Genomic DNA, 24,682 nt, shown 5'->3' on the forward strand with positions numbered 1-24,682 from the left:
CAAAGTGATGTGAATAACATAACATCTCCTAACAAGGCCACGTCAAGCTCTGGGTAAATTAGATGGTAAGCGAACAATTAGTTATCGTAGTCAACGTGTTGAATGCAGGAGAAATGGGCAGGAGTAAAGAAAGACCTGAGCGACTTTGACAAGGGCCAAATTGTTATGGCTAGATGATCGGGTCAGAGCATCTCTGTAATGGCCAGGCATGTGGGTGCTCCTTGTCTGCAGTGGTGAGTACCTAAAGACAGTGGTCCGAGGAGGGACAAACCACAAACAGGTGACAGGGTGTTGGGTACCTAAGTGCCCATGATAACCCCTGTCTACCATTGCCTACAATGGGCGCACAAGCGACGGAAATGGACCTTGGAGCAGTGGTAGAAGATCGCCTGGTCCGATAAGACCCATATTCTTTTACATCACGTGGATGGCCGTGTACATGTGAGCCGTTTACCTGGGGAAGTGATGGCACCAGGATGCACTTAGAGAAGACGACAAGCTGGTGGAGGGAGTGTGATGCTCTAGACAATGTTCTGCTGGAAAACCCTTGGTCCAGCCATTCATGTGGACATCAGTTTGACATGACACCTACCTAAACATCGTTGCAGACCAGGTACACCCCATCATGGCATTCCCTGATGGCAGTGGCCTATTTTTTTGCAGGATAATGCACCCTGCAACACTACACACGTTTTTCAGGAGTAGTTTAAGGAACATGATGAAGAGTTCAAGGTATTACCCTAGCCTCCAAATTCCCCAGCTCTCAATCCGATTGAACATCTGTGGGATGTGCTGAACCAGCAAGTGTGATCCACAGTGGCTCCACCTCGCAACTTACAGGACTTGAAGGATTTGCTGCTGAAGTTCTACTTTATATTAACAAGGTTTTAACTATCATAAATTCGACACTTTTTTTATTGTTCATTGTCTACTAAATGTAGTTTTTGTTTTTTGTTGTTGTGAATTGTTGTGTATCTATTCCTTATTTTCGCACTGCCTGTACTTGTACCGTTATGTTTAATATCTTGCTTGCATGAAAGATCAAAGTAACTAAGAATTCCATTGTAGGTGTACATATGGCAAAAAAGTATTGTACTCCCTCTATTCTAAAAAAATGTGATTATCATCTCCATCTATGTGTTATGCGCTTCCCTGTCAGTTTACATCACCATCAAAGTGCCACACCATTCATCCACTTGTCTTGTTTCATTAATGACACAGAGTGTGGGAACAATGAACACAAGAGTAAACAGCATACAAATCCCCATCTACCACAGGTAATGACATTGCTTCACTGTCAGTCCAGGAGGGCCATCTGAAGTTTTTAGGTTGGGGCTCAAGGAAAATGCAATGCATCATGGCCTCTAATATATGTTTGTAAGTAAAAAAGCCACTCTAGTGGGACCGGTGGCAGCAGTAGTGCACATACTTATGACAGGTTGCGGTTGTACTGGGGTTGTTCAGTTGAGACTCAGGTTTGAATCAAGACTGCGTCATCACAGTCCCCCCTCCTTCTTCAACTAAATTCCTCTCTCTGTTCACTGTCCTGTCAATTAAAAGGCACAAAAAGCCCATAATATCCCCCTCTTTTTCATTTTAGCATTTCAACTTTGATCTTGCATTTGCAGTTTGGAAACAAAAGAGCAAAATAGACTAAATAAATGAGAGAAATGAAACGCTTCAATAACAGAATTTAAACATTTGGAAATTTTCAACAAAGGCCACAATTTGTATGAAACAACATCTCTCACATGGGTCACTGCTCAGCCACAACAGTCTGCTTTCAGTCTTGATTTTCAGTTCTATGAGCATATCGTTCACACAAAAATGAAAAGACATATAATCAAAGTCACCCATGTTGTTCCATCCCAAATGAGTTTCTTTTTTTCTGTGGAATACTAAAGGAGATGTTTAGGAATGTTGGGGACAGCCTCAGCCACCATTCACTTTCATTGGCAGGCAAAAAGGATGAAATGAAAGTGAATGGTGACTGAAGCATTCTGCCTAAATATCTCCCTTTGTGTTCAACAGATAAAAGTGGCTTCAATCACAAGTCATATTGTATAGTTTTATTAAACATCCAAAGCAGTGTCTAAGTGATTAGATCCTCCACATCTTGATAAATGAATCAATACCAGCTCCTTATTGTCACAGTGAATTTTTTTTGTATTTAGACCCTTTTCATAACTTATGCATTTAACTACAAACCAAACTACCTTCCTATCTACTGACTGACCAACCTAGTACCTACCTAGTTATCTATCTATCTATAGCACCTACCTACCATCTATTATCTAGATATGTTGTAACATATATACCACATTGAAACACACAAATGTATTATTACTCGTACTGCTTGGAAATAACAGAGAGATAAATTGCAATGTCCATCCATCCATCCATCCATACTTTTGTAAAGGTGCAATATTTTGAACCTGTATTATGCAGGTTTAAAATGCACTTGTCAAACAGGCGTAGGTTTAATTGATGCAATAAACTAACATTTCTGCAAAAGAACACACAATATCAACATTTAATTTCTTGATATGATTGTGATATGACACACAACTGCTTTGTTTGGCTACAGGCAAGGGGTATTATTTCAAAGTTTCAAACTGAAAACAAACTGATGATGTAAAATAGAAGTAAATACCCCATATCTCTGTTCCCCTTTCACTTTCCACTGAAACAAGTGTGCTTATGGAGTGGCACAAAACACAGCTTACATTGCTGTAGCCGACACCACTACATTTTACAGTTTGGGACTGCTGTGTCTTCAAATGCATGTAGAAATATTTTAAATGCATTATGTGGTTACACTATATGGAATTGTTAGTCTTTGGAAAAATACATAATGTAAGCAATGCAGTTTATTGGATGACTTTAATCAATGTTTTACTCTTCTCAAATTCAGATCAAATTTTCTTAAGTTTTCAATTTGCATGTATTAATAGCATATACGAAGCGGTACTTGTTTTGTGAAGTTAACTATATTGACGTGTATAATGTGATATGGAAATAAATGTGACCTTCCACCACGCCAACCAAATACTAGGTTAAATAATATTTGAAATATAAGGTGTTTGTGTATCTTTACCCCAGGAAGACATTACAAATGTAACTGTGTTAAGGCAGCAAGCATTCGATTCATGAACAGGCAAATCTCTCATATACCAACAGGTCAAACTTTCAGCCACTTTCAAGCCAGACATGGAATATTTGAACAATGTACAGAGTATGTGACTAGAATAAAATACGAAATAAGGAAGCAATGCAAGCCCTTCAATTTAACAACCCTATTGTGACATCTCAAATACTCACTGAACGAGCATGAGAATTTCCACTTGTATGAAAATGCTGAAGTACGACATTCCAATGTCTAAAAAAACCCTTTCTTTTTATAGCTTATTATTTCACAAAACCCACACCAGAAAAGTTCAAGGTGGCTTAAGACATAAATAAGGTATTTCTTTTACATTCTACACTGAAATAAACAGCTTATTGATCACATGTAAAACATGAAGTTACACAAAAGGAGATGTTAGACAGTGTGACATCCTCAGTCACCATTCATTTTCACTGTATGTAAAAAAAAAAAGATGCTATGAAAGCGAATCGTGACTGCGACTGTTATTCTGCTTAAAATCTCCTATTGTGTTCCATGCACAGAAGAAAGTCGGGTGAGTTTTGGCTAACCTACCCAATTAAGACACAAGTACAATGAAAATGCACTTTTTTGAATTTGAATCCAAGAACATTTATTTGTCTTGTGTAAAACCAAGGTAGTTCACCTTAAAAAGGGCCCTGAAGAAAGTAGAGCACAATTAGCAGCTCAGACTTTACAGTTTCTAAAGAGCTAATACAAAGGGACTTTGTTGATTTAAGATGAACAGGCACAAATGAATGTGTTACGAGCATATTACAATTTTTTCCCAAATTAAATGTTGACCTAAGGCATGGACCTTGACACACACTCCAGAATGGCACAGCACTATGCTTAATATGCAAGGAACACTTTCAATGCAATGTAACCTAATGTTCAATGCAATGCAATATTACAATATTACACAGACCACAAGCAGGACGTCCTGCTTTCAAACACTCATCGTTGTTGAGTGACGTGCCGATAGCCGTAAACAAGAAAATGAAAAGACACAAAGCTTAATGCTAAAATAAAAATGAAAGGGGCATATTGATCGATTAAATAATTTAATGATTATTTACATTTTTTTACGTTTCTTTTTTTATTGCCGATTTCATTATGCATGTTATCAAGTCATTTAGATTTGTATAGCGCTTTTCATGCTGTAAAGTCTTAAACTCTTTTATTAAGTCCTAATTAATTTAAATATTTAATTTCAAGTAATTTGGCCCTCCATATATTTAGCACTGGGAACTCCAGTTAATTTTATTATTTTTTTTTTTGGAGGCGGTAACAAGCTGAAGAGTCAACATAAAGTTTAATGGACAACATAAACTAAAACCAACATAAAACATAAGGACACACGCGGCCACGTGCGTGTCTCTCTCTCTCTCTCTCGAACCGGTGCCTCCGGCTACCCCTAATCTCGCTCTCCCACTGATCACCTGATTCAGCACCGGCGTGCACCATCATGGTCTGGCCACGCCCTCCTCCTCATCACAGAGTTCTGAAGCTTTCACGTGACTAAGCCGTTGAATTAATCACGCCCCCTTATTCCAAAACCCCGCCCTCCAATTATAATTTTGAGACAAAAACCAAGCAAAGAGGAGCATTGATTGTTCCTGTGGCTGTCAAATTCAACAGTGGCACAATAGCATCCCAAATTGACAAACATTATGAATCATAGTCTCAATGATCCGCTTCAACTACAACACTAGGAGTACGAGCAAAATGATGGACAGGTGAAAAGCGTCAATGTCCGTGGACACACTTTTGTTTGCTGTTTACAAAGTCTACAGCTGTCACAGAGTGAGATATCTCATGACACTTATATCATTAATATCTTTAAGGGAGTAGGAATATGTTTTGCAAATTTTTCCATGAACAAAATCACTTACAACACCTTTAAGCCCCACGCAGCCTTAATGGGACTTTGCCAGAAAACATTTTTGATTGCTGCTTTTATCACTATACTCCGACTCTATAGTTATATTATTGGTGTTTTCTATTTAATTAGTTTATCTTTAGTATTTAATATTTAGTTTATATTTACAGTAATTACCTTTATATGTTGAATTTAATGTTGATGCCCCATCTGTTTAATGTCAACCCAATTAAATATCATCTGGTTGATCTACGTTTAAAAAAAATTCTTTTTTGTAAAATAGCTCAAATGTAGTTTATTTACTTTTTGTTTAACTTGTGGTGTAGCTAACTACTACTTATGCGAAGCTTGTATCTACAGTTTCAAAGTCGCTTCCCCAATGCTGTGAAATGTATGAATTTCATTGCATTAGATAAACCAAGTGGCACTTACAAACTAATGATGCTAGAGCTTTATCAGAACTAATAGTTCATCACCTTGACTGTGGGCATGTTCCACTAATGTTTAACATGCAGAAAATGTCAAAATAACTTCATTTTGAAAAGTACATTTACAACCTCAAATATTTCTGTGTGAAATGTTTTGATTGAAAAAAATGTCCCTGTGCCATCTTGGTTTCATATTTGTTATCTAATGCAATGACAATCATATATTTTAAGCAAGGTCAGAATTTTTTTTGGGGCCTGTGGGACTTTTCTGCCATCTTCTGGCAGTTTATTGCATAACATCCCAACAGCATCACTCTAAATGCTCTCCTCTTTAATTTTCCAACTCTTAATAAAATAACAGACAACACAAAATCCCCCAGTTAATATATCAAGACTCACAGTTCCATATCAATAATTTCTTAAAGTGGTATTAACCCCCTTGTTTCCTTCTCATACAAATCTGGAATGTCTCCGACAGTTGAAGGTATCATATTAACTGTATTTGTTCCGCGTAAGTTACACTCGTACTCGATTAGCTGCATCCAAAACCCGCTGTTTGGTCTCACTATCGGTCTCTGAGATTTGACCAACTCGTACGCCTCCACTAGTGTCATATCACAGTGTTTCATCAGGTATGCCAAGCAGAGTGTGGCTGAGCGACTCACGCCAGCGTTGCAGTGCACCAGGACGCGTCCGTGCTGTTCATTAACGTGGTGTATTTTATCTGCAACCGCATCAAAATAGTCAATGAGTCTGGATTCAGGGTCATCAGAGACAGGCACATGGATATAATCAATTGTGGGAAGGCTGGTGTTGTTTGGGTCCTGAGTGGCGGTAATAATGCATGTAATATTGAGAGAGGATATGACTGAGGTGTCCTTTGCTGCTTTGCTGTTGCCAATGCAAAGACAGTCCGTTATATGAGCAAACCCGCCGAGTCCACCTGCTTTCCCCGGCATGGCGCACCCACTAGGAATCCACTGTAAAAGAATGCACAAATATTAATACTGCAAACATCACAACAACTAAGAAAGGAAAGGTTGTCAAGACAAAAACATTTTAAATAACCACACACACACACACACACACACACACACACACACAAAATGTGATGTTAACATATTAACTGTATTATTCCCCTATTAATTTTCACTCGTACGAACTCATATAAATAATATCATACAAAGCTATCATATCTATTCTATATGTCCAGATTTAGCAATGCATATTCGAAGCAACACCATTGTGGAGTGTTTGTTAGCTAAAAGTTTCGCTAAATTAGCGTAGTTATCAATCATACGTGCAGCATTATGGCCGTGATAATTTTACATTTAAGTGAAGCGCTTATTAGTAGGCTATAACTCCAAATAAAGCTTTAAATGTAAGTATAATAAGAATTATCACCTGTGTGTAGCAGTCAACTGAAAAATTCCTCTTCTTCGACTAAATACGGGTTGGACGCTGTAAGCGAATGCCGCCATCTACCGTTATCATGAGTGCTTTACGGCAAATACACTGGTGAGAGGAATGTTGTTATAGCGAATAACTGCTGTTTCTTATTTAAGAAATGTGTAGGTTCCTGGTGGGTTCTAACATGGGATGCTTGGTGGCAGCGGCGTAACAGGTGTGCACATTTTCTGTATCAGAGGCACTGAGGTTTTATTTATAGCAAGCTTTATTTCTATTATATCAACAAACCTAATTTCTTCACAAATCTGTATTTGTTCACAAACCACATACCAAGTAGTTTTTAATGCATGCGCCAGTCAACTGGTTTGGAGCAACCCTTCTCGCTCCCTAAGATGGACTCTGACTAGGTAAAATCAGCTAGCACATTTAAGAATTACCAAACAAATTAGCAGCAAGTTCACTAAACTGCAACCAACCAGACTTTATTTAGCATTTGTCAATCTTAATGAAGAAGGTGTGTCAGTAACAATACCTTAAATACAACAAAACTTGACAAGAATAAGAATAACAAGAATAAGATCTGTATGATGTACGATTCTTATGCCAGAAGCCAGGTAGACACGTCAGTGAGCTAACACAGTTGCTAACTGGTTAAGTTACACGTGAGCTGACCAAATATCTTGATTTATCATTATCCGTTGATAATTTGTAGTAGGAATGTATATGGTTACCTTTTTTTTCTCCATTCGGTTAACCACAAGGTTTCACAAATGGTTATTCAGGTTTTTCAGGAGGTGGAATAAAGAGTTTATTGCAATGGAATATCATCACAGTGAGCTATGAGCCTAAATGGCATGATACACAGGTTTTAAAATGATTAAATCTCACATTAAAGTCTAACAAAAGTGATCCAAAAATTGGCTTACATTTCCATGTCATGTGCGTGGAGTAACAGTGCTGCATTTAGATAGCCTCTTTGGAGTGCCTTGATTTTTAAATAGTTTAAAATCACATGGCATTTAACTTAATTATTGTATTTAAGTCTGCACACCAGAGCAAAATGAAAACAAAAAAACTGATGTGCATTGAACAAGCACTACACAGAGGACTTTAACAGTTGCGCACTGTTGCCATATCAACAACCGCATCTCCCACTGAAAGCGTTTAAGTGCGATCCTCTCGCTGGGCCCCTGGCCTCATCCCGTAGAAGCCTGTGCGTTAATGCGCCCCTGGGAGGATATAATCATATATAGAATTGGAATTAGGAGTAAAGAAATCCTTGGTCTTTTGGCGCATCACCACAGAGTTTTTATTAGTTTCTGAACACTGCATCGGTTATGTATGAAATTGAATTTATTCAGGAGAAAAACTAGACAGACTTTCACGCAGTCCCTCTTGGCGTTGGTGATGCTTACCGTGCGTTTACACCTGAGGCGGCGAGAGCGTCAAATCGACCAGAAGTCATTCATTTTCAATGACAGCCAGCGTCTCTCGGCGGCGAGAAGCGGCACGGCGAGTCTTGGGCGGTGTGGGCGTCAGATGAAAGTTCAAGTGCAGTCAACGTTATGGTAATGAGCTGTGATGCTGTTCAGCGGCAACCTATTGGAATATAGAAGTGCTCCGCTCTAGCGAAGTCTAGAGAACACAACAGTGTAAACTTTGGTTCCCACCAAACATTAGTTCCGAAGATAAAATGGAGGAGAAACTAATTATTGCCGTGGCGGGTTTCCCAGTAATATATGATCTGTCCCTGTTTGCTTACAGGGATATAAAACAACCAAGACCACAGTTATTATTACAAATGTATTTTATTTTGATAACAAACAACTATAATTTTAATTACTTTCTGCGGAGTTCATGAGGATATACGCTACTTGTGATAGGTCGGAAAAAAGTAAATGGTCGACATGTCTGGATGTTTAAATTGTGGCCACTTTAAATATAGTTCACAAAACAAAGCATTCTGAACAAACGTTGCCGCCTATTTCAACTACTTCAGAGCGTCCTCGAGCGTTGAAGGCAGGGCAGCCAGAGCGAATTTTGACGCTCTCGCTGCTTCTGGTGTGAACGCACGGTTAGTCTGCTTATTTTTTGTGTTTTGCTCTTTAAACAATACTTTACCTGAGGGGATATTACCACATACAATGTCTTGAAATGGAGCTATATAATTCACAGCAGTTCAAATTTTGCATCACTTGAGTGTGAGTCAATGATAATTTTCACATGCAAATGATATTTGCTGCAAACTTTTGGCAAATTGTCCATTGTTGCCAAAGGTTAGAGGAGAGTCACCACTACAGGCAAAGAGCTGCAAATTTCAGGAAAACATTTGCAGTGAATCAAAACCTAATTTGCATGTTACGAGTGGCAAGTTTGCGGCTAGTTTAGAGTTTTTGTAAGGGTGGAATGGAGTTGCTTGCTAAAGGGTAAAGGCCATGCCTTCTCATGAATAATATTGAGAACACCTATGATGTAGATTCATTTATATTCAATGGAAAGCTAAACCAGGTACGTCACGACCGGTGACGTTGACTCGATGTTAATTTCAATCCCGGAAGATGAAAATAGTCTGAAAAATCCCTAAATTAATCCTTTTCCTCTTAAAATTAAAAATAACCAATGTTAACATTTTCTTTCCTTGTGTGTAAATCCTGAGAGTGGCGGGGCATGTGCCTGCTGACAATTTTTTCTGCAGAAAGTACAGAACTGAAGCAATCTGGCAGTTAACTGGATCTGCATTATGTGCACTGCACCATCTTTCAAAGACAACCCATTTATTGGCGTAACTTCTTCTATTAGAGGGAGCCCTAGCACTTAGAATGGTCTCGATAAATTCAGGTGAAAGCCCAGTGTCCCTCAGTTGGTACCCTTCAGGGGCCAAACATGAAGGTTCCACAACTGGGGCCAGGGATGAAATATTGTCAAATATTGGATGAGACAGGCGCAGGTTTATCAGTCATTCTTTTTGTTATTTTTTTTATAGAAAAGAGAAAGAGAAAGGTTTCTGCGCACTGCCTAACAATTCTAACTCCTAACAGTGGAAAGTAGAAAGTTCTGACAGTCAAGAAGCACAACACACACACAGAATGATCTGAAGACAAAAGATCTGACGATGCACCTGTGATGCATCTATTTATAGCCCTGCTACAGGTGCATCCAATGATGTCACAAGCAGAGGCTATAAGTTCTGGTAAATTTAATTTACGTGTTGCACACATATTCACAGCTGGTTACACCTAAAGTTGTTCCCAAAGCGCGAAATCAGCGCAGCATCAAAGTATAGCTTTTTGACAGGGAACTGGGCAAATAGAAGATAAAACAGACTAAAGCCTATTTTGCTTGTGAATAGATGCCAAACTAACAATTTTTGGTTTCCAGAACATTCTGGGGAAAGGTAGGTTTTGGTTTCCAGAACGTTCTCAGACCAGAGCTTTAAGGTAAGTTTTTTGAAGTTCCAGGAAAGTTTTGTTGAAGGCTACAGGATGGGTCCCCTAACCTCTTCATTACCAGAACCTTTCTCCAACTTTATGCTGTAACCTTAATTAACAGGCAAGCCATCGATAGATTCATTATTTATTATAATTAATTATAACTTTTATATACTCATTAAAATAATTTACAAAACCATTTGGGAAGACTAATATCCTTTTTGCAACCCTGCTGTACCTGTAAAACCACACTGAAAACTGAGCCTTTTCCCCTCCTAAATACTGTACCTCAGCACTGTGGACATTAATATGTAGATATTGAATAATTATTTTGCACTTTGTCATAGTGTAGTAGTTGAAATGGAACATTCAGGTTTAATGCCATCTTCAGACCAGTGTTGGGGAAGCTGTAAGCTACTCATAAATAAAGTAGTTACTTTATTATAAAGTAGTAGCTACAGTCAAGCTACCCTTTTGAAAACGTATTTAGCATACTACAAGTTACTATCTTGAAGCTATTTAAAGGGATAGTGCACCCAAACATAAAAATAATTTACTCACCGTCATGCCATCCCAAATGTGTATGACTTTCTTTCTCTGCAGAACACAAACGAAAATGTTTTAAATAATATCTTAGCTCTGTAGTGAATGGTGATTCAGAATGTCTTCTGAAGTGATCCAGTTGCTTTTAGGTGAGAACAGACCAAAATATAATTCCTTTTTCACTGTACATATTGCCATTGCAGTCTCCAGGCACAATCATGATTTTAAGCTCGATTACACTTCCTAGCACTTGACACATGCGCAGAGGACTAGATGGTGCTATAGGAAGTCTAATCAAGCTTGAAATCATGATCACCAAGGAGACTGTTGTCAAGATATATAGTGAAAAAGGAGACCCAAAACTAACTGCTTCTCTTCAGAAGACAGTGATTTAACCACTGAAATCTTGTGGATTACTTTTATACTGACTTTATCTCCTTTTTGGAGCCTTTGGATTTATGGTCACATTCACTTGCATTGTATGGACCAACAAAGCTGAGATATTCTTCTAAAATCTTTGTTTGTGTTCAGCAGAAGAAAGAAAGTCATACACATCTGGGACGGCAAGAGGTTAAATGAATGAGATAATTTTTGGGTCAACTCTCCCTTTAATGTGGCAATATGTTTTTTCATTTTGTTTTTCAAAATCACTATCAGACTACAAATAACTGTATGATTGTTTTAATTTAGTTTTAAAAGTAGACTTTTTGGGAATTAAAAAATCAATGCAATACAATTATGATTTTAAAGAGTTTTTGTTTTGTAAACTATCTAAAGATACACACAGTACTCTAAATATATATCAAACAGACTCAGTATGCCAAAGTGTGATATTGCAACAAGTTTTTTAGTTTTTTTTAACCACAAAAATGTTGTTCACAAATCATTGCAAGAACCAAATTCATGTAACTTCAGTTGTACTCTTCAAACTTGAGCAAAAGCACCTGTTAATTTGAGACAGGAAAGTTTTCTCAAAATTACTCTCTGAGAGACGGTTGTGTTTCGGCAGGAATATGTCTTTTCCAACACTAAACAATCACTCACTGGCAGGGATACCAGTATTGCCCTGAAGACTCTCTTCATTTTCGCTAGGTGCTGTCAGATGAGGTTGTAGTATACTGTCCACTTCATCCAAAACATTCTCCTACCATATGGAGAAGAAGAGATATATTTGACCAGAAAAGTAACTGAATCTTGTCTTTACACCAATGAGGATGACTTCAGCTTATGGCCCACAATATTGGATGTTTCTTTGCTCAATTGATTGCTACTTTTCAACAAAAATGTTAATTGTAGGGATCAATACTCCCAGGTATAAATACAGGAGGAAAATTGCAGGATCCATAATTCATATTGATTGACTTTCCAATTTTTCACAAACATCATGGAGCTCTTGTTGCAAATTTTCAGAATATCCATGATAGATTTTTTTATTTTTAAAAGTAAAGGTAAATATGCTGAAGTGTCTGAAGCATTCTTTGTTTCATAGAATAGAATGGTGTTAATTAATTGAGGTATTATGATTTTCAGACCCACCCCCTGTGTCTTATAAAAGTAAACAAACTGTGGTTGGACGCTTGCATAAACATCAGACAGAGCCGTAGCTCCCTGATTAACAGTAGATGGCGGCAATGCACTATTTTAGTTTGTGATCTGCTGTTACAAAAGAAGAAGTATAAAGATGCTACCTGATTCTGAGCAGCAGCCAGAATATGCTGCAAGTTCATCAGACGTTTTGCTGGTAGAAGTGTGGCTTTTACGCAATAAAGATGATTTATAATTGGAATAAAACGTGATGTACTGTAGTGTTAGTTCGTGCTGCACCGCTACTTGCTGGAAAAATAGTTCGCTTCTGGAAAAGCTACACTGTTTTAAAAGCAGCTGGGCTATTGTCAAACTACTGAAAGTTGTTAAGTTAGTAGCATCACTACTTGTAGTTAGCTACTTCCCAACACTGCTTCAGATTCATAATAGTTGTCAGCTGAGGGTGCTATTTTGCTACTGTTGTGTTTGACAACCACAAGGTTACAGTCTCAATGCTATCTTTGGAGAGTGGTGTTTTGGTAAGATGGTGCAATGTCCAATTCAATGGCTTACACCATGTCCTAACCAGACGTGACATGTTAAGGTTCCAGCGACAAGCAATCTGTCTGTCCACACTAGATACAACACAGCGATATTCATACACAAAATATACTTTATTTCTGCAATGCAAATTAAAATTGTGATGTCCTAGTGTGATGCATAAACCACAATAGGCTGAGATTTAATTAAACAAATAAACGGTTGTCAGGCATGAGTAACATGACCCAGAAGTGGAACTGAAAAATAAAAAGGAAACAAAAAGCAATAAAAGTCCTGGGCAAACCCACAAGGGCAATCAAGGTAGAGGACTAGGCAAGCTCAGAGACGGGAGGTCAGACAGGTGTTACGCATTAAGTCATAACTCTATCCAAAATAGAACAAAACCATCCATAACAATTAACAGGGATCTGATCAACAAGATCCCTGGAGTTCCCCGCTCTCACTCCCAAGGCTTCCAAAACACCAAAAACACTTTAAAGTGATAAAAAAAAGTGAATTTATTAAACATAAGTCAATAAGGAATAACATAAAGCTTCAGGAGGGGAAACAGCCAAAACAAATAATAAAACAAAACTAACTAATTTAAAGATACTAACCTAGAAATCAGATAAGAAACAAAAATACAAAAGCTTCCCTCCCTAACTATAATAAACAAGAGAAAATGAATAAATCAAAAAGGCATCCACCTCCCTACCGTAGCTCCAGTTAGATAAGGGTTAGGATGTTAAGTTTAAAATTTAACATAACAAATCACAACTTACATAAGGTTGTGATTCACATCAAATGTCTTTAACATGCACTAAGAGATCACAATAACACAACTCTTCGTCAAGGAAGCCATGAGAGCGGGGACCCTGGATCCATGACTCAGGAGACTCAAATACAGCGCCAAACACTCTCGTCACCAATCAGGTCACTCGTTAGCAGCTCCACCTGTGAATCATTACAGTGAGAGAGAAAAGAGAGAGAACACACCAAGGAAAACTAGACCAATACACTGTTTTCCCCAACAACACAAAGCAAATACACTCCCACGTAACACCTCCCCACCAAAAAGATGCTAACAGGAAGTTTGTATCTACTACACTACACAACAACAATTATCTTACTCTTCAGCACCATAGACTCGGGACAACGCATCCGCAACAGTATTCTGCGAACCCTTTTGATGTCGAATATCCAAATTAAACTCCTGAATTATCAATGCCCAACGCATTAAGCGTTGATTCGAATTGGACATACGAGCCAAAAAAACGAGTGGGTTGTGGTCGGTATACACCACAATTGGAAATGAACTTCCACCTAAATACACCTCGAAATGTTGCAACGCTAATAGCAACGCAAGGGCCTCTTTTTCGATGGTACTATACCTGCGTTGACATAACGTGAACTTTTTCGAGAAGTAACAAACTGGGTGATCAACATCCAACTCGCTCTCTTGGAGTAAAACTGCACCAGCCCCAGTAGCAGACGCATCCACTTCCAGCTTGAAAGAGCGCGTAAACTCTGGCGCTGCCAAAACAGGAGCATTACATAGCAAATCTTTAGCTGCACAAAAAGCTTGCTCACAAGCAGGAGACCACACAAATACTCTAGCAGTGCTGAGGAGATTGGTTAATGGTGATACAACACTGGCAAAGTTACGACAGAACCCTCTGTAGTATCCTGCCATTCCCGAAAATCGACGTAGTTCTCTCTTATTCACTGGTACTGGAAACTTCACAACTGATGCAATCTTCGCATCAACCGGGCATACTTGACCCTGACCCACTCTTTTCCCCAAGTAAACCACTGTTGCCTTGGCGAACTCACATTTGGCTAGGTTTACCGTCAGAGATGCATCACAAAAACGTGAAAACACTTCACGCAAAGAACTCAAATGGTCTTCCCAACTAGAAGAATATATTATAATATCGTCTAGATAGGCATCACACTTCTGTACTCCACTTAGTACAATACGCATTAAGCGCTGAAATGTGGATCGGTGCGTTTAGCATTCCAAATGCCATAACAGAGTACTGCATAAAATCGTCAGGGGTCACAAACGCTGAAATCTCTGAGGCCCGAGGAGTAAGAGGAACCTGCCAATATCCCTTAAGAAGATCTAATTTCGTAACAAACTTTGCGGGACCAACACGATCGATACAGTCTTCCATACGTGGAAGTGGGAAAGCGTCAGGTTTAGTTACTGCATTGACTTTTCGATAGTCAGTGCAGAACCGAACCGACGAATCAGCCTTGGGAACTAACAAACAAGGCGAACTCCACGCACTCAGACTGGGACTCGCAAAGTTATTCTGATGTAAATTCTCGACCTCAGCTTTCATTAACTCACGCTTTTTCGGATTAAGCCGGAAAGGATGCTGTTTTATGGGCTGCGCATTTCCCACATCGATATCATGCTGAATTACTGTAGTCTGCGAAGGAATATCACAAAAGAGTGAATAATGACTTTCAATTAACTCGACGATATCTTTCCTTTGATCCGGAGCTAGATAATTTAAGTGAGACTCCAACTCACTTAAAATTACGGAATTCGCCAAACGACCACAAGGTACAGAAAAATCCTGTTCCACCTCATTTACTACAGACGATACGATGGCACTCGACTTGACAACAAGGGTAGATTCGTCTGTCACATAAGACTTTAACATGTTAACATGAACCATCCGCGACTTCCTCCGACGTTCAGGCGTGCAAATCAGATAATTCAGTATCACTCAACTTTTTAATCACCTTATAGGGACCTGAAAATCTTGGTTGCAGAGCAGACCCTGGCACTGACATTAACAACAAAACAGATTCACCAGGCTGAAAAGTACGAGCGACACTTTTACGGTCGTAACGCTCCTTCATCTCAGTCTGTGTTTCATCCAAATTTTTCTTTGCCATCTCACAAGCCCTGCGAACACGTTCATGAATAGAACTAACATACTCGGATACAAGAACAAGCGGTGTTTTATCAATAACAAGTTGCTCGCGTAATAGCTTTAAAGGGCCCCGAACCGTATGTCCAAAAATGAGCTCCGCAGGACTAAACCCCAATGATTCTTGAACGGTTTCCCTTATCGCAAATAAAAGCAAAGGGAGATCATCAGCCCAGTCCTTACCGGCTTCTACACAGTGCGCCCGCATCATTGATTTGAGCGTCTGGTGAAATCTCTCTAGAGCTCCCTGCGACTGCGGATGATACACACTCGACACTACGTGATTAACGGAAATTCCCTTTAACACTTGCTCAAACACTTTAGATTTAAAATTTGTTCCCTGATCAGTCTGGATCACACGAGGTAACCCAAACGTTGAACAAAATTTAATCAGCTCTTTTACAATGGTTTTCGCTTTGATATTACGCAATGGTATTGCCTCTGGAAAACGAGTCGTCGCACACATCAGTGTCAAAATATACTGATAACCCGCTTCGATTTCGGTAGGGGGCCGACACAGTCTAGAATGAGTCGCTCAAATGGTTCTCCCATCATTGGAATCGGCTGCAAAGGAGCCGGACGAATTATTTGATTAGGTTTACCAGCGAGTTGACACACGTGACATGAACGACAATGCTTTGACACAGCAGATCTTAAACCAGGCCAATAAAAATATTTCGCCACTCGCATAAATGTTTTAGTACTGCCTAAATGACCAGACAATGGGTGGTCATGAGCAAGTTTAAGCACAGCCTTTCGATAACCAGAGGGTAATACAATCTGATAGTCTGGACTTAACCCAGCCTCTTTCGCATTGCAAGACAGCCACTCACGCATTAAGACGCCTCGGTCCCAGAAATACTGTACTCCATCAACATTACCTCCTTTCACTTTATCCTCCACGGCCTCAACACAGCGCGTTAGAGAAGGGTCAGACTTCTGGGCTTTACCAAGTTGTTCTCTCCCCATCGTCAGGGAAGCTTCTTGATCAGGTTGCTCATCTGTGTTACCCACACTGGAATCCACAGATAACCTTAGCTCAGACAGAGAATCTGGAGAAACCATAAAAGTGTCAGATAGATCAATCACATCCTCATTTTTGCGTACTTGTGCACGAGTGACAGCACAAGCTGAAAATGTTGAAGGGAATCGACTGGCAAGCTCCCCATCACAAAGCGGATTCTTCGCTACAATTGGGTGAGAAAAAACTTTAGCACCGGCCAGGTCATTTCCCAAGATTAAACTTACGCCCTCTACAGGCAGTCTTGAGCGTACCCCCACTTTTACAGGACCTGAAACAAGATCACAGGTCAAAACACAATATGAAGAGGAACTTTAACACAATTCAATTCGATTCCACGAACCAACACATCAGTCCCAGTGTACGTCACATCTGAAAATGGTAATGCACTTTCCAATATAAACGATTGAGCTGACCCCGTATCCCTCAAAATCGTGATTGAATTCACAGTACCATCCAGAGAAACTGACACACTACCTTTAAACACAAAGGGAGTAAATACAGAACTGTCTGAAAAATTCTCAGCACCAGACATTGACTCAAGAACAACATTAGCTACACTTTTAGGCTTGAAAGAAGAATTCTTAATCTTCCAGGCTTTACAATCAACAATACGATGATTTGGGTCCAAGCAATAAAAGCAAACTCTTTTATTCTCAACACTCTTGCTCTCTTCCTTACCCTGGGCTGTAGAACGCACCATAGGTTTCATTGAGCGAGTGTACATCAAGGGTTTCTGCACACATGGAAACATCGAAGTACCAGGATTCGGACTAGCAGCAGAAGAAAAACAGTTTTATGTGTCAGGATATATTCATCCGCCAACACTGCAGCAGCTGAGAGGGACTTAACCTTTTGTTCATTTAAGTAAACCACTAAATTATCTGGAAAACAATTTTTAAAATCCTCCAACAGAATCAGATCTTGAAATTGCTCAAACGTAGTAGTTTTAGAAGCGCGCACCACTTCTCTAACAGAACTCTCTTATCACGTGCAAACTGCACAAACGTTTGTTTAGCCGATTTATTATAGTTACTGAAACTTCTGCCTGTACGCTTCAGGCACAAGCTCGTAAACTCGCAAAACAGCAGCTTTCACCAAATCATAATCAAGCGACTCCTCAATGGGCAAAGCAGAACATACTTCTTGAGCTTTACCTACTAAACTACATTGTAACATTAACCCCCACATATCTTTAGGCCAGTTTAGTTTAGCAGCAATGCGCTCAAATGCGATAAAATATGCATCGGCCTCTGACTCTCGAAAAGGAGGAACGAGCTTAATGTATCTACTTGGATCAAACAAGTTACCAGCAGCAGGCTGAACAGATGAAGGGACTGGAGTCACAACAGGTGAAACAGCATTAAACGCACACTCCCTTTCCTTTTCCTCATGCACCAACTCTAGCTCACGTAAATGTACCAAACGATTTTCATGTTCCTGTCGTTTTATTTGTAACTCCACTTCTTTTACTCTCAACAAGAGCAAAGGATCTGATTGAGATGTCAAATCAGTTTTAGCAGTATCTAAAATATCACTCTTCCCAATTTCGCTCTCCATATCAACAGAAAAAAAACCTTGTTCAACCAGTTTAGCATAAACTTCAGCTTTAACTACCTGTTTAGGTGCAGAGCTCAATACAGAAACCTCTAAAATTTCAGCTATCTGTAATAGATCTTTCTTTCGAAATGCATCAAACTGCTGTATAGTAGGTTTTGATATAAAAGATCTGACATCTAACTCCATTACTAATGATCGTTACTGCTTTACACTTTATATCAGCAAGACAAAAATAGGAGTACATTTTACCACGTGTTCATTACTCATACAATTGACAAGCGGCCACTTCCACTTGTTAAATCAAAACATGAAACATTCGTTAAATCAATACAAAAAACAAGCGGACGAGCCCCCATTTGTTACGCATTAAGTCATAACTCTATCCAAAGTAGAACAAAACCATCCATAACAATTAACAGGGATCTGATCAACAAGATCCCTGGAGTTCCCCGCTCTCACTCCCAAGGCTTCCAAAACACCAAAAACACTTTAAAGTGATAAAAAAAGTGAATTTATTAAACATAAGTCAATAAGGAATAACATAAAGCTTCAGGAGGGGAAACAGCCAAAACAAATAATAAAACAAAACTAACTAATTTAAAGATACTAACCTAGAAATCAGATAAGAAACAAAAATACAAAAGCTTCCCTCCCTAACTATAATAAACAAGAGAAAATGAATAAATCAAAAAGGCATCCACCTCCCTACCGTAGCTCCAGTTAGATAAGGGTTAGGATGTTAAGTTTAAAATTTAACATAACAAATCACAACTTACATAAGGTTGTGATTCACATCAAATGTCTTTAACATGCACTAAGAGATCACAATAACACAACTCTTCGTCAAGGAAGCCATGAGAGCGGGGACCCTGGATCCATGACTCAGGAGACTCAAATACAGTGCCAAACACTCTTGTCACCAATCAGGTCACTCGTTAGCAGCTCCACCTGTGAATCATTACAGTGAGAGAGAAAAGAGAGAGAACACACCAAGGAAAACTAGACCAATACACTGTTTTCCCCAACAACACAAAGCAAATACACTCCCACGTAACACAGGAAGTAAAGAACCAGGCAGATAGGATCATGGGGATATACAGGAGTGGGCTGCCGATCTGCGCGGGAGGTGCAGACCAAAACTTGGCAGAATACTGAAGGTAACAAGGCAAAAAAGACAAGAATGGAGAGCTAGAGTTGACAAGGTAATAGCACAAGACAATCTGGCAAAGGATGACAGATAGAGAGAGGATAAATAGGGGAGAAAATCAAGAGGGTGAGGTGGAACAGGTGTGAGCTATCGCAATGATTACGAACAGCAAATCAGCTGGAAAACTGTGATCCCTATGAGATTTTTTTTTTAAATTTAGCACAAAGACAGAGGAGAAAGCAATATGAAAAAAGGAATCCAATCAGAGACCACATCCGCCAGAAGACCATGGATCCAGAAGATGTAGTCTACCACTACCAGTGCCGTCTCCTTAGCATAAGGAATTTTGTGGAGGGGAATGAAGTGGACCACTTTGGAAAATTGTGAGAAACACAGTATTGACACTAGATGGAGGAAACCCTGTGACGGAGTCCAGGGTAATATGTGACCAGGGGCAGGAAGGGATGGGTATGGGGTGGAGCAGACCAACAGAGGTGGACTTGTTCTAAACACAGACTGAGCAGGCCCCCACGAACTGACGGACTTCCCCTGCCATGGCCTGACAATTGGAAGCCAGCATCCTTCTAACTACTGGGTGGTAGATGAACCTGGAGGAGTGGCCCCATCGGAGGACTGCTGATAGGACTGAACAAATAACAGGCCTGCTGTGCATCTCCTGGGCACCTCGACCTGGGCATGCAGCCCTATTAACCGCCATTCGATGCCCCAGACTACAGCCGAGCAGAAGCAGGTTTTGAGATGGTCAAAGGCCTACTGAGCCAAGGAAGACCACTGGAATGGAGGTGAGTGCCGTCAGAGGTGCAGCTACCTGACCAAAATTCCTAATAAAATGTATTTGCGAAATAAACAAAGCCCAGAAATCTTTGGAGGGCTTTGCATGAGTCAGGAGCTGGCCGGTCAGAAACAGCACTCACTTTAGCATGAACCATACAAATACCCTCGGTAATACATCGCTGAAATGATGGATCCCAGGAACGGAACAGAATGGACATGGAAAGAACACTTCTCCGCCTTGACGTACAGCTGATTCTACAGCAGCCGTTGTAACACCTGCCTGACATGCTGGGTGTGCACCTGCAGGGAATGAGAAAAAATAAGAATGTTATCCAGGTACACAAAAACAAAGTTGTTGATCATATCCCTCAGCACATCATTAACGAGTGTCTGGAAGAAGGCCAGAGCATTGGACAACCCAAAGGGCATGACCAAGTACTCAAAATGCTGTCTTCCACTCATCGCCCTCCCTAATCCTAACCAAATGGTAGGTGTTGCACAGTTCCTACTTTGTGAAGTACCTTGCTCCTTGCAGGATCTTGAAGGCTGACAACATAAGAGCAGGGGGTACCTGTTCTTAATGGTTATGCATTAAGCCCACGATAATCAGTGCAGGGATGCAAGGAGGCATCCTTCTTTTTCACAAAGAAGAACCCCACACCCGCACAGGGAAGAGGAAGGGCGAATGAGACCGGTGGCTTGAGAATTTGCTAAATACTTCTCAATGGCCAGGCGTTCAGGACTGGAGAGAGCAAACAAACACCACAGTGGAGGAGAAGTGCCTGGGAGGAGATAGATGGCACAGTCATATGGTCGATGGGGAGGGAGAGATGCGGCACGTGACTGACTAAAGACCGGCCGAAGATTGTGGTACTCCAGTGGAACTCTGGACATATCACTTGCTTCCTCCTGAAACACAAAAGACAGGGGGGCGGGTGGTCCATGGGGATTTACCCGGCGAAACTGCGCCCGCCAAACTCCCGCGCCTTTTGGGTGCGGCTGGAGTGGCATTTCCTTTAAGGAAGGAAAGCCGTGACCGCAACATTGCCATGGTCACACTCTAGCTATGAGAACATGAACCATTCATAAACGCTGCCTCAGTGTGATCGCAGCCCATACATGTGAGGCAGCATATATGACCGTAAAAACGGAGAGATATCTATCCAGGAACTACACAAAGGCGGAAAGGTATCTTGAAAAAGATCTGTCTTTTAAAATACATTCAACGTCAATGTATTTACTCTTTTAGAGGAAATAAACTCTTTTAGGAAATGCTGTTGAAGCGCCCAGGGGCCTGGACTGCATTGGAGGGAGAAAGAGAAAGTGCAGAGAAGGGAGAAAGCCGCTGGTAATGTACCGCAGGATCCAACAGCAATGCTCTTAGAGGTGAGTGGAACAGTAGTGAGTTTCTCAGCTCGCTAATCACACAACTGCTCGGCTCCGAAGAAAGAATCTGACTAAACAGATGTTCGATCCCCGCCTTTTATACCCGTATGTCCGGGGGCGGGACATGCAAATTCTGTTTGCCAATTTTTTATTGGCCTTTTTCATATTCAGAGGTATCTGAGGCTCCCAAAAGAAGCCCCTTGTGTCACTACAATCAAAACAATGTCGAGTGAGTGACAGAAGAGGAATGACCATTACTAACATGCGAAAATGGACAGGCTTGTCAGAATGATAACCGTTCCAGTTAAAACGGCATATGCTTTAAAGCTAACTTGCAATTTGTAATCAGAGCTGCCCATACACTTAATGGTAAATAATGGAAATTGCAAATATTTGCACAATATAACTTTAAATATCTTTTTTATCCTCCATGTTTATATTTTTTCACTTAAATGGGGGCACAGCTTGCTCTTACCCTAGAACTGCTGAAAATGTGAGATGTAATCCCACAAGGATACTGCAGGGCTATTTATTTAAAGGGCAGTTGGATGCCATTGTGTTCCAGGGCCCCATGATTACAGTTATTAAGATGCCCCCATTAACACCACAGGGAACCAACTACATGCAGAGAACTATTTTCACCAGGTACTGTAACTGTAGAGAAACTTTGCTCTGATGAATATGGAGCCATTTTATAGTGTTGTTATTTTGCCTCATATGCACAAGTGACTTTAATCACATTTAATTTTCCTACACAATTTATCCCCTAAATCTTCTGTTTGCCAATTAAAAATATCCCTTTTAGTGAATTATATTTGTGGCAATTAGTCATAAATAGTGAAAAGGTTTGTTTAATTTTTGTATAATAAAAAAAAGGATAATTGTCTATTTTTGTATTTAAGAAATTGATACTACTGTTAATCAAGGTAGCAATTAATTGATCAAACATACATAAAAAAAACATTAATGTTTCAAATTATTATTTCTGTTTGAAATAGCCATTATAATTCAATCTTCCCCTGTAATGGCAATGTCCCATTTTCTGCAGCAATTACTCAAGTCTTCAAGGAAAGCACTGGGTTACATCATCCTTAAGTAATCATTCTAATGTTATAATTTAAAACTAGACAAACATTTCTTATTATCTTAGTTGATAATATCTTATCACAGTTTCAGTCCGATCTAATAATGACTCAAAAAAGAGATGCTAATGTAGTTCAGTCATGTCAAATCTTGAAAACATTTAGCATGTGAATGTGGATATAAAATATTGGTATTTGTCTTGGCTTACTAAATCTGCTATGCTGCTGCAGAGAAAGTACGGAGACAAGCAACTGCTAGAAAATATACATATATACTGAGTTAGAATGTGGACATGCTGCTGCACAATGAGACAAAGTGCAAGACTGTATCGAGCATGTTACATGCTGCTGCACAAATAAACATAAACGATTCCCCATGTGGCAGATCTGGTGGAAGCTGCGGTGGCGGTGGGTTTCAGAGAAATACTCTCGCAGCACGCTGCAGAGAAACCAGCGTAACTGCAAAACTGAGCCTTTTAAAAGTTAGATCAGAGAGAGACGCAAATTCATTGGCTACCCGATGACAATCAGAGGACCAAACAAATGACTTAACAGATAACTAGTCAAAGAACCTATCAGCTTGCGCTACATAGTTGGATGGCTGAACTTTGGTCATTTCTGAATGTCTGTGTGCACTTTCATGCAGCTCTGCTATGCGGCACAGTTAAACTTTTCGATCCTAACCCTAACCCTAACTGAAGGAAGCTAATGCATTTTGAAATTCCATTTGCACTACATTTGTAATTGGTGGTCAATGTACACATTCCCCCTTCTTTTCTATCAGTGTTCCACCTTATAAGAACTGATATTAAAGGTGTTTTTAACATTCGCTAGATTACTTTTTTGATTATTATTCAGCAGATATGAAGTTTAAGATGCAATGCATGTGCTGATGGGGCACATTTCCATTTACTCGCTTTTTCTGTGCATGCCCTAGTTTCAATTTAGAACACGATTTAAAACATGATAATGATCTAATAAAAAATAAAAACATTTATAAAGTAAAAATGGATAAACATTGTCAGTGAAGACAGATTTAGACACAGCAAATCCCCACGAGGTGTCAGTGTTAAATCTCACCTCCAGAGATTGCGGTTGTACTCCAGAACCTTCCAACAGTGGCCACAGGGAAAATAATGTCAGCAAACTATCTGCATTACTTTCTACAGAAAATGGATAGTTCCAAAAGTTGCTATAGGCAGTTATTAATCGGCAAAACCGCTATATCAGTCAATCTCTGGCCTTGACTATACCCACATTTAGTTTCATTCTGTTGCACACCATCTAGCATCCTGAATGAACAGCCACTATTGCAGCATTGGGCTCAGATATATGTAATCGCACTGAGGCAGACTTGTCATGATTCACTGTTGTTTGCCTTGTGTTTCACCCCTGTCATCTGTTCCTCCCAGACTACACTTCCCATAATTCCCTGCCCTCATCACTGCCTGCTGTCTTCGATTGTTTTCACCTGTCTTTCATTGACTTATTACCCATTGTGTATATAATGCCCTGTTGTTTGCTTAGTCTTTGCCAGTTGTTATGTATTTTGACCTCCTGTTTACCCTGTTATCCTGTACTTTGTTTATTTTATTGAAGACTGTTTCGCTGCACCTAGATCCAGCTCTCGTGACTTCCTTCCACATGTTACAAAAGTCCATCTCAAATGTAGATGAACTTTTGTAGGCTGTAATTACATACAGTAGGTCTTATGCTTTCCCATTTTTTGACATTTCTTAATTTTTTAATAAAACAATAATTTTGAAAAATATATTTTAAAGTGAGGGGAAGTAAATGTATGTGTGGTAGTTTTGATTTGTGTTTCTTCATTTAGACACAACAA

At 39.7% G+C, this 24,682-nt stretch overlaps 1 protein-coding gene across 1 annotated transcript; it reads right to left on the reverse strand.

Annotated features, from left to right (window-relative positions):
- Positions 1–3,043: 3,043 nt before the first annotated feature.
- LOC127621471 (dual specificity protein phosphatase 14-like) lies at positions 3,044–6,909 on the reverse strand. Its single transcript, XM_052095099.1, has 2 exons — positions 6,860–6,909; positions 3,044–6,435 (listed from the first exon to the last, which is right to left on the reverse strand). The coding sequence occupies exon 2, from the start codon at positions 6,412–6,414 to the stop codon at positions 5,875–5,877; it is 540 nt and encodes a 179-aa protein (XP_051951059.1). The 5' UTR covers positions 6,415–6,435; positions 6,860–6,909; the 3' UTR covers positions 3,044–5,874.
- Between the last annotated feature and the right edge of the window lie 17,773 nt (positions 6,910–24,682).

This window comes from Xyrauchen texanus, chromosome 3 (assembly GCF_025860055.1).
Source record: "Xyrauchen texanus isolate HMW12.3.18 chromosome 3, RBS_HiC_50CHRs, whole genome shotgun sequence".
Taxonomy (NCBI): Eukaryota; Metazoa; Chordata; class Actinopteri; order Cypriniformes; family Catostomidae; genus Xyrauchen; species Xyrauchen texanus.

Coding starts and splice junctions, on each gene's coding strand:
- LOC127621471 (XM_052095099.1), bottom strand. CDS start 6,414: ATGCCGGGGAAAGCAGGTGGACTCGGCGGGTTTGCTCATATAACGGAC.